At 39.3% G+C, this 11,571-nt stretch overlaps 1 protein-coding gene across 1 annotated transcript; it reads left to right on the top strand.

Moving 5' to 3' along the window:
• Nucleotides 1-93: 93 nt before the first annotated feature.
• RRN3 (RRN3 RNA polymerase I transcription factor homolog (S. cerevisiae)) lies at nucleotides 94-11,300 on the top strand (the record flags this gene model as incomplete). The annotated part of the gene is made up of 16 exons (XM_008950117.1): nucleotides 94-150; nucleotides 1,213-1,302; nucleotides 1,391-1,520; nucleotides 1,960-2,019; nucleotides 2,835-2,898; nucleotides 3,346-3,415; nucleotides 4,235-4,333; nucleotides 4,941-5,036; nucleotides 5,464-5,599; nucleotides 6,086-6,216; nucleotides 7,364-7,494; nucleotides 8,354-8,538; nucleotides 9,078-9,186; nucleotides 9,598-9,750; nucleotides 10,149-10,236; nucleotides 10,929-11,300. Coding segments are annotated over 16 exons (1,758 nt in total), but the record flags the coding sequence as incomplete, so codon positions are not given.
• Between the last annotated feature and the right edge of the window lie 271 nt (nucleotides 11,301-11,571).

The raw sequence follows: 11,571 nt of genomic DNA, 5'->3' as shown, positions 1-11,571 counted from the left end.
CGGGCCCGCGGCCGGAGCGGCGCCTCCCGGGGCGCGGCCGGAGCGAGCGTTCTGTGCCGGGCGGTGTTTGATTGGTTCTCTTCTCTCCGCTAGGGCGAGACCACGGATTTCGAGCTGTTAAAGCATCAGCTGTCAGATCCGGACATCAAGGTAGAGTCCTGGGCGTAAGGGCTCTGATGTGAGGCTCAGCTGCCCGAGTGTAGTCATCAGACTAGTCATTGCCGTGCCTACCCAAGTCCTTTGTTTTAAACTTCTAGCTGCGTTTAACAGCCTCGTGGTTTGTGGAAACGATCAGAATTAAAACCTTAAATAAAAAAAAACCAAACCACCCCAATTCTCTGTTTCTACTCATATCTCTTACAGGATCCTGGTGAGTGATGTCTTATGCTTACTGACTCCTTGTTCTGGAGGGAAAGCCTTTTGCTTTATTAAAGGGTCTTCCTTTGTTCCAGATACCATCTTTTTTAGGTCACTGATGCGTATTTTTACAGATAATTCTGTAGATAAACCGTGGATTTTGACTTTCACAGCCTTTAAGTTGCATGGATTTTTACCTTCTCCTGTTCTCATTAGGTACTTAATGAGGCAGTGAGATACATAAGTATTTACAGAGGTGTTGTGTCACAGCTCTTCAGTGTAGCTGTGAGTACCCACCACATTTTTGTCCATTTTTTTTGCTTTTAGTTAAACAACAAAGCAGTGAGAAGAATGCTGCAGGAAGTGTAATGCTACATGAAGTTCTTTTTCTCTTTAAAGAAGACATTTTGTAAAACTTTGTTTTTAGTGGGCCTTTTGGGGTATACAGGCAAAATCAGTCTAAAATTTTCTGGTAGATTTGCCACTGTTTCAGTATCTGCCTTATCTGAAAACTTGGATGTCCCTTCTGCTTAAACTAGAGAAAAAAAGAAAAGAAAACTTGGCTTGGATGCCTTTTCTTTTAAATATCTTCTGTGTGGGCGAGGCTTGCATACCTTGCTCAGGCTGTTAACTTCAACATTCCAGGCAGGCTGTTGCTTCAGGGTTAATATAAGTTTATTTTCTCATTCAAGAGCTTTCATTAGTGAGGACACAAACTTTAAGAAACTCTTTGTACGTTAGTGTAAAAATAATTTCTATTTACAATCTTAATCCTTTTAAGTATTTTGTTATTTTCTAGTAATAGGTGGCACTGTTTACTACTGTAGTTATCTGTTTTTTTCTGCTTATTTTAAGGATGCCCAGATCATTAATTGGCTGCATGAATTTCGAGCTTCTGTTGCGTATTTGACCAAAGAACTTGAACAACTGGTCAGCATTTTGCTGGTAAGTGTCTGTTTGTTACATGGGAACGTTAAGAGTTTAGTCACTCAGAGGCTTCTTCTTTGACATCTTGCTCTGTGCGTGCTTGCAGAAGCTGCCGTGGTTGAGAAGAAGCCAAGAGGTGGTGGAAGAATATTTGGGTTTTCTGGGCAATCTAGTGTCAGCACAAACCGTCCACCTTAGGCCGTGTCTGCGGATGATCGTATCACAGTTTGTTCCCCGTGAGTTGTTTTTCTCTTGTTCTAACTTGCTGGCATGTCAAAATGTCTTTCCTAGATAAATCCTGTATAAGTACGCAGATTTTTCTCCTGTGGGATCACTTTCTTAGCTTGAGTAGCTGAATTGTAATACAGGTAGTTTTCTGTACCTTGACTTTAGAGGACATTGCAGTGGCTAATACAGACCCTGGTTAGGAAGATGCCTTGGAAAGGAGGCTCTCTATAGTGTTGTCACTAAGAAACAGAAGCTGCAGTGAGTATCATGCCAGATGTTCTCAAGAACCTCCTGGTTCTCTGAGTGAAACAGTCTTTTTTTATAAGCTTCTGCTTATTTTATAAAGTCTTTTGGACAATTTTAGTGCTTTATACCTGATGAAGATTGTTATCCAGTGTCACATGTAAGATTTGTACAATTTTGATATATAATCTCACTTTTTGTTAGCTCGAGTAACCATCAGAGAAGATGATGTGGATATTTCAGATTCTGATGATGATGATGAAAGTGAGTATAAAGGAAGCACGGCTTATATATGCTGCTGTCATACCTTTACTAAAGTAGTATACGGTGCATGTTGCTCCTTTTGTACAAAATTCAGTTGAGATAATGTAAAAAGTTAAGAAACAATAAATCCTTACATTCCCAAGTCAAAGATTTCTTGTACGCCAGTCAGTGGTGTGCTGACCCGCTCCTTCTTACCTTCAGAACATCCCTGTTGATGCAGTATCTGTAGGACTGAGACTGAATGCATAGGAGGACATCCCTAGTCTTAGCTGGTTTCAAAACCAAAGAAAAATTAGGAGTGTTTTTCTGTTTCTTTCACAGCAATAAAACTAGGCAGTCTGGGAGATATTTGTCTTTTTGTTGTCTTCCTGTGGTAAACTCAAATACAACTGATATTTATACCTAAAACTCCACATCTAGCCATGATACTTGGATTTAAAATATCTTTAAATACTTGTGTATTGTGGGGTAAATTTTTGGTTTTCCAAGTTTAGCATACTGTGTAATGACAGTACCCAGCCTTGGTGCTGGAAGTACGTTCAGAGTTTTCTTTGGAATTATTTTTCATGCATGTTTTGGTAGTGAGTCAGTTCAACTTAAAAAAAAAAAAAAAAAACAACAAAATACCAAAGTAAAACATCCTCCACAAAAAATCCAGACTGCAGAAACCAACCAACCAAACCCAAAGCAAATATTTTGCTCATGAAATTTCCTTGGGAATCTTTAAAATGTTCAGTTGATATGAACCAGTTTTGCTGGCTCCTGCTTTAGTTTTCTGTAACCAAAAGCATAAGAGTACTTTTTTCTTCCTCTAGACATTTCTGAAAACTTTAATACATGCCATAGAGCGTTACAAACTGTTGCAAGATATGTTCCTTCGTAAGTATATAAAGCCCTGGGGTTTTGTGCCCTTTCCTTGCAGATTTAAAGTTTATGAACTGATTGAACTGATGATTTTTTTTTTTCTCTTAATTGGAAGTACAGTACTTAGTTTCATTGCATGATATTTCCTAATGTTCACTAGCTGAATCATTATGAAATTTCCATAGACAGCATCTGAAAATCCTGTTAATGGAAATAGCAAGTAGGGAAAATCATGTTTATAGCAACATATTTGAAGTGGCTTCTGACAAGTCCACAGTGGAAGCCTGCTGCTTGTTATCTGTTAGTTGAACCTTGCAAAAACAGATTTTATACTATTGTGTACCTTAAAATAAAGTTACTGTGAAATAAGCTTACTTCAGTCTGTCTTTAGAGTGCTGGAGCTTCAATATTTGCTCTCGTGGTAATAACCTATAACTTGGGGGGGTTCTTGTTGAATTGTAGGACACCACAATTCCTCATGCCAATACTCGTGGAAAACTTTCCTTTCATTAATAAATCAGAAAGAACTCTGGTAAGAGCTGTGATATTTTTATTTGTTCACTTGTTTTTTTAGCATATAAATATACTCTGTAATGTGACAAGCAGGTGGTATCGAATGCAGAATTTTGAATGTGTTGTTTCAAACTCCTGTTACATTTTGTCTGTGTATGTATGTATCTGTGCACACAGTTGTGTTCTAGTGTAACCTCCTCCAAGCGTGCTGACGTTCCTGGGGCGTAGCAGGATGCTGGTCTTTAAGGATGTGACTGCCTATGGTTTTCCACAGGATTGCTCTCTCAGTCAGTGCACAAGATGGACCTCTGACCATCAATCTCAGGGTTGTAAAGTAAGGAGACGGTCGGATACTGTCTCTTTTGTTGTCAGAGTTGGGAAGTGTTTGTCAGAGGAACAGAGGCTTCAATAAGCAGATAGAAGGCAGCGGGTGTTACAGGTGGAATCCGAACTGGCAGTTGTGTTAGGGTGTAAAGCTCTTTTATTATTACATCTTTGATATAGGGCTGATGTGTGGTGAAAAACAAGCTGGAAACTTTTGGCAGGTTACTGCTCTTGTGTGATCTTTTATATTTTCTTGTTCCAACTGGATATGTTAGCACTTCATGTTACAGGAGGGCTGAGCCCTGCTCCACCAGCCAAGTTCAGCTGGAGCTGTGTTTTAAACTCAACTTCACCTCCAGCTCCTCACCAAGCTGCAAAATAAATCAAATATAGCCTGTTTAAACCCATTTCTGGTTCCTTAGATAGCAAATACAGAATTTTTCCTAAAAATCCTTGACAGAAATTAGACTTCCTGTTAACATTATTATAGCTATCCATTAATTTTGTGTTCTAGGAGTGTTATGTTCATAACCTGCTACGAGTTACGGTGTACCTTCCAACCCTGAGGCTTCAAATTCTGGAGCTTATTATTGAAAAGCTGTTAAAGTTGGATGTAAGTTTGTTCTGTATCATCTTTTAAGGAAGCTTGGTGTTAAAATACACAGACTGGGAAACTGAGTATGCTCCAGTGTCATGCTCAACCAAAACCAGGTTGCAGTAGTGCTCATGAGTATAACACCAACCAAGTTTACACTCTATTCCCAGTCTTAAGATATTCACACACCCAAGGGTAACTGTATGATGTGTACTGTTACACTCTGTGTGGATTATCTATGCCAGAATCAAAATAACTGATCATAGTGATCAGTGCTAGTGTGTAGAGAACATGCTTCTCTTTGCATGGTTGATCTGTTCTATCATAGTTTTGAAGTAAAAGGATTTAAAGTCTTGAAAAAGACAGGAGGGTTAGCCTTGTAAATGACTTAAGGCTTTTGAAGATTCTCAGCATATTAAGTTTGGGGAAAGCTTTACTCTAGAGGGAAAGTTTCAGGCAGTTCAGAGTGCATGTTTTTGTATAACATGTATAATTCCATTTTTAAAATGTTTATTTGGTCAAGGACAAAATCTAATCTAGAAATTACATTTCTTATATAAATAATAAAAGGTTTCATATTATTGTCATGGTCTTATAAAAATTAATTTCTTGTTTGCAACTGTAGGTTAGTACACCACTACAAGATATTGAAGATGCTGAAGAAACTGCAAATAACTCTGATAGTGAGAAAAAATCTACAGAGGAGGGACTTTTTGACATGGTTCGTGGGGATTTTTTAGTAAATTTTCACTTTTGAGGTTGCTGTGAACTGAGACAGTGTAGGAGTACATTATTGCTTTGTGTTGCTGCAGGCACACAGCTCTTGAAACCTGAACAGCTGGCACATGTTTAATGTGCTCTCAAGGTCTTGACTTTATTTGTGTAAATACCCAGGGTACATGCTGTGAAACAGTTTCATTATGTAAAAACACAAGCAGCTGTACATAAAGCTAATTAAAAAATTCATGACAGTTGGCTTAGCTTACACAAATTTGCTTACACTAAACTGTGTAACTGGATTTTCTTTAAAAAAAGACAAAACTGTAGCGTATCACTGAAGGAGAAATTTAGTTCCACTTTTCTTGTAATTGCTGTCTTTATGATATTGCATATATAAAAGCTGCATGACTCCTTGTCTCATTTACCAGGAGGAAGATGAAGAAAGGAAAGGAAACAAAGTTGTCTCTTCCAGTGGGGAGAGGATGGCCCATCCACTTGCAGAGCGCCTTGATATTTTGATGACCATCCTGTTTTCCTATATTAAGGATGTTTGCCACGTGGATGGTAAGAACACCTGGAGCTATGACTGAATTTGTTGTTTTGCTAACAAGTAAGAAAAACATAAGAGAAGTTCTTGGTTTCTGCTGCTGTAAGATAGAGCCCTCACCCTTCAGTGGCAGACTTCTGCCATCAGTGTGTAGTCTGCGTTCCTGCCTCTGCCTGGGGTTACAGGTGCAAAGGTTTAGTCTTCAGCTGGAGACGTTCTGATTATATAAATATCACACTGTATCAAAACTGTGGCATTACAGGCTGTAAGGGTAAGGAAAGTTTTGGTCTCTCATTGTTAGCAGTAGAACTGGAGTACTGGAAGTTTCTACTGTAAATATCTTCTAGATGCCAGATAAGCCTAGAATTTGGCTTGAATAGTGTTCCTTCACATATTTCTTACTGATTTAGAAAGATAGAAATGTCACTTCTAGAGCATGAGGGCAAAAAAAAATCCTGAAATGGCTCACTTTGTTCTGTTTTCTTTTTTTTTTTTTTATGTAGGCAAACTTGATATGAAGAACACAAAGGATTTGTATCGGGATCTGGTTTCTGTTTTTGACAAGCTCATTTTACCAACCCATGCTTCCTGTCACGTACAGTATTTCATGTTTTACATCTGTAGCTTTAAATTGGTGAGTAGAGGCTGGGTTTAAAATGCAATGTCTTCTGTCATTTCTGCATTCTTGTTTTGCCATCTTTACAAAAAACAGCTCGCTGCTGTAATTCTAGTCTGAAGGCAGTATATCAGGATTCATTAGTAACTTTGCTTTCTTCTCCTTCTCTGTTACTACTTTCTTCCAAGTTTTTCTTCCTGTAGTTGCTCTTCCCATGCTGTTCATAAATTGCAAACAGGTGGAATCTAAGCTACTGTGAAGGAGCCTGGTTAATGAACCTCTTCTACAGGAATCGGCTGGACCCGAGGCATGATGCTCCAGCAAGTTTCTTCAGCATCCCAAAACTATCTTAAAGATGCTGTCTGGGTTAGCTCTTCAGTCTGAAAATTGCCCACTGTTTGTTTGCCCCCTCATTTTCCCATCTCTCTCAAGAACTGCTGTTCTTCCTTTTACCATATACAAATAAGAACACGCATACTTTTTGTGTAGGAACAGCTAGAGATCCAGTTAAGCTAATGCCCTGTCTCTGACAGTGGTGAACAGTGAACGTGTTGGAAAGAATATCAGAGTGGGGCAGGCATGTTAAGATGCTGTGCTAAAATACCCTCTCAGCTTCCAGCAGCAGTCCAAAAACTTCCTGAGCCAAAGTGATGTTCTGTCATGGTAACGGGCCGTGGTGGACAAATCCAAGGAGAAATATCTCATGATATTATACTTTTTGTACTGACGTGAATTCTGGGCAGCATGAATTTCTGTGGCAAAAGTTCCACAATACAACCAGTTAAGGTGAAGACTCGCTTTTGTTTCCCTGAATTATTCTTCCTGCTGTTTTCCTTGGATGTTTCTGACCTCTTCTGCTGCAAGAAACATTGAACTGTTACTTCATGTTTACCTTCTTACCTTCTTGGTTTTAAACACTACTGGTGGATCTGTTCCTGACTTTTTCTTAGGCTTCTGGTTTCATTTACTTTTTACAACCAGGTATAGAAAAAGGCACAGAAAAGAGTGCTCTTCCATCACAGACAGGAAGTTGCTTACTACAGTTATAAGTAGATGTTTTTAGTGGTTTGATTATGGAAATTATGGGATTTGAGTATTAGGAATCTATTACTTAAACAGTGTCATTTGTGTAACAACTCATGGTTTCTATGTATCTTGTTTCCAGGGTTTGGCTGAGGCATTTTTAGACCATCTTTGGAAAAAACTGCATGATCCAAACAACCCTTCAGTGATCAGGCAGACTGCTGGGAGTTACATTGGCAGCTTCTTGGCAAGAGCTAAATTTATTCCAGTTGTGTAAGTTCCTTTGATATGAGCAGAACCCAACAATTCATTATGATTGGTGAGGTTAAGTACAGAATTCACAGAATGCATACACAGTGTTGGCCTTCTATTCCCACTGCTTTGCCAGTAAGCCTAGATCAATAGTTTTCTTTGTCTTTGCTACAATATTGTTTCAGTATTGTCTTGAAGTTTCAGGAAAGTTTTGTATTTACAGGATGCAAAGTAATGATTTCTGGGGTTCATGACTTGCTGTTTAAGGCTTCACTTACCAAGAAATGCTGAGCATGGGTAGGTTATGTTGACTTCAGGCAGAGTCACGGATGCCCAGTATATCTGATGTTCAAAAGCAGATATTTTTAATGCCCTATGTTACACAATCTGTGTAGACTGAGCTGGGGAAGTCAAGTGTTGTAGTATTTTGATACAGATGGATTAAAGTACTTCAGCAGATGGGTGAAAATGTCTTCTTTTGTTACACAAACATTCTGTATTTTTATGCTGTTCACGGTGGGCTCAGTGAATTCAATATTGAACTTAATTTGATGCTGGAGTTGTTTGTTGGACAGGGATGCATCTCTCTCTGTACTGCCTGTAGCACAGAATTCTAATTGTTTACTCGGTGTTTCATGTGCAACATGTGATCTCAGATTCATCTCTGCTGGCTTCTTGTCCTTTCACTGATTTGGGTTTTTAGTGCCAACACATTGATTCATTTTATGCTGAAGGAACAAGCTCATAAAAGAACTACCTTTTTTACAGTGAGATTTTCTTACCAATGTTTTTATAACCACTGAGATCTTTGAATACTTGCATAACATCTTTTCTAGACCATTTCAGGTGCTACTTTTACACTTTTTCTCCTACATTACAGGACAGTAAAAGCATGCCTGGATCTTCTGGTGAGCTGGCTGCATAAGTACATTGATAATCAGGACACAGGGGCTAACGCTTACTGCGACGTAGCTCTCCATGGGCCGTTTTATTCCACATGTCAGGCCGTCTTCTATACACTGATTTTTCGTCATAAGCAACTTTTGGATGGAAACTTAAGGAAAGGTGAGTATATTGTTTGAATGATATTTGGATTCATCTGCAGGTTTTACTGTTAATGTGTTTTGTAATGATCAATTCAGTCAAGTATCTGATAGCAAGTTTATGTTGTTGTGCTCTAAGTAAAATGAGATGGCTTCTACACCTGTTGATAATCTTCTTTTCCCTCACTATTAAAAAAAAATGTGGTTAGCTCCTCGACATTGCTATCTGGCCTCATTTACTGCATGTCTGAATTACAGCTATATTCCCACTGGTGTGGGCTCTGACTCTATTGATGACTGTGTCTCTCTCAGTCCCTCTGATGGGTGTTCAAGTGTAGTGCCTGTGTAGGAGGGATCCCTCAGCTGCGGCAGGTTACCCTAACTTAGAGCAGCATTTCTGCTGAATGAGCTGTGGGCTAGATCTCTGCTGTAAGAGAGCACCCTGGGATGTGCATCTGTGACGTTGTGCAGAGTGCATCTGGTCAGACTGGTAATTCTTAGAAATTAAGTTCAGCTTCTATGACATATAACTTATATTTGTCATTTGTTCTTATTTCCAAGGTCTGTCATATCTGCAGAGTTTAAATTTTGAGCGCATTGTCATGTGTCAGCTAAACCCCCTGAAGATATGTATACCCTCTGTTGTGAACTTCTTTGCTGCCATCACCAGGTACCTACTCATTTACTTCAATTTCTGCTTGATGCAGGTATTCGTGTGCGTGTCTGAAAACACAGAGCGTAGAACATGAGTTTTGTTGGGCCCAGGAATGAGTATTATCTCAGACAACTCGTGTAACACTGCCTGAATTCTAGGTGGGATGAGTCTGTTTCTGTTTTAATGAAATCCTGTGAAACTGGTTGCTTTGTGTTAGAGCCAATATGGTTCTGCTTGGGATGACGTTTATAGGACTGTAGGGGAAGAGAATAGACTCCTTGCCTTTTGGAAACTCCTAACGTCAGTTGGAATATGGAAGGTAGAAGTGACGTTTGTTAAAAAATAACTTTGTATTTCAATACCATCTGAAATTGTTGCTTTTGGTGGGCTAGAAATGCTTATCTTTTCTTTATTGCCCTTTGGAAGGAAGTACCAGCTGGTGTTCTGCTACACGATTATGGAGAGGAACAACAGGCAGCTGATCCCCGTGGTGCGGAGCGGCTCCGGGGGTGAGCTCGTGCAGACGTGCACCAACCCGCTCGACAGCTTCTTCCCCTTCGATCCCTACGTGCTCAAGAGGTATAGCTGAGACATAAACAGCTTGTTCCTGCCTTGTAGAAAATAATGGATTGAAACTGTACAGAACTGTCAGTGTTTCTATCGTTTACTTTCTTCCCTGACTTTAGTACCTTTTATGTGGCATATTTTCACCAGAGATTCTCAAAAGTTTGAATTTAGATTTATCCCCACTGTGACATACAGCAATGAAAAAGGAGCAGGACCTGGTTTTCTGGAAGGTCTAGTTAATATGTTTGGCTTTTGTTTTGCTTCTCCTTGTTTTAAGCAGTGTCTGAAAATATCAAATTAGATGAATACATATTTTGTTGGAGATATGGTGGTATAGTATTGTTAAAATGAAATACATATGACTGTTACTGAATACATTAGCACATACTGTGTTCTCATGCCTTTTTCAGATCAAAGAAGACCATTGATCATTTTTACCAGTTTTGGGAAGAGCTGAGTGCTGAAGATCTTGAGAATCTGAAGAAACCCATTAAAAGGGTAATTTTTTCTAATGAAAACACAGTTCGGCTTTGGCCAAATCACTATCAGCTGCTGCTATTACAGGACTAATTTTTTTTTTTTTAGTAGATATGAGTACATTAAACACCTAGGGGAAGCTGATCGAAATTAGGAAGCTTTAGGGATTGATCCATCCTTCGAGAACACTTCATCCCTCTTCTGCAGAGGAGTTGGTTTGACAGCACAGGACCACTGTGAGCACTTAAAGAACACTCTCAGATCAAGGATGTTCTGATGTCACTGGGAAATCCACTTTGTAAATAGGATTCAGTTCCCATATTTCATTATGAGAGGACATCTAATTCTCTCGCTGTTAAAGCTGGTCATGACGGTTGTAGCACAACCCATACTGTGAGCCCTGCCCTTCTGAAGCTCCTGTGTAGCCAGTTCACCTTCTGCCAGAATGTCTGTCCTCTGACAGATTTTTGAGTCCTTCCAGTGGTGTGTTTTTCTTTCCTTACTGGGGTAACATGTAAAAATACTTCATAGCATTGTTTATTGGTAATATAAACTTTCCTGTAGCATATTGATTAGCAGGCTTGATTATTGCAGCCCTTTGGAATTTATTTTAGAAGTACCCTTTTTGGTCTCAGTATTCATTATTTCTGTCAAATCTTAATAAAGACCTGGAGTATCTTTCTGTTCCCACTGATTCTTTTGCATTTGTGCAGGGTACTTCTGAAGATGAAGATGATGACTTTTTGAAAGGAGAAACCCCTCAAAATGATGGTGTGGTTGGAATTGCTCCCAGTTCCTATGAGTCAAGTACCCGCAGCCCAGTGAGCAGCGTGGGCTCCCCCCCGGACTGTTACGTGCCGTACCCTCAGTGACGTGGAGAATCAGAAGAGAAAAGGTTGAAAACTGTGTGCAGTTTTTTGCTCTGTAAAGAGACTAGCTCAACTTTCCAAACTGGCAAATGTTTAAGTAACTACATTTAAGAAAAATATATTGTTTCTTAATCATCAGATTTCTACAGATATGTTATGATAAAGTCATATGTTGCTAGAAAAGCTTAGAGAATAAATAGGGTGATATTTTACAAATTTCACATTGAAATGTTTTTTATTACTTAAAATAATTTTTTTATAGTTTTTCCTGACTCTTAAAAACTTTGTTTACTAGTGTTTCTCTACAAGGTTTTATATATCGGGGTGAAATTCTGGTCTTTCTTCCTCCTGGTTTGTGTGGGGACCAGGGTTCCATTGCCAGTATCCAGAGTGTACTGGTGGCCGGTTTTGGGTGGGATTCAGGGTGGTGGTGTGGATCCCTGGTAGGGGAGCCACGGATCGAGTGACAGCAACTCTTTTGCACATG

The sequence above is a fragment of the Merops nubicus genome, unplaced genomic scaffold, assembly GCF_000691845.1.
Source record: "Merops nubicus isolate BGI_N331 unplaced genomic scaffold, ASM69184v1 Scaffold42951, whole genome shotgun sequence".
NCBI lineage: Eukaryota > Metazoa > Chordata > Aves > Coraciiformes > Meropidae > Merops > Merops nubicus.
This window is presented reverse-complemented; position numbering and strand designations above follow the sequence as displayed.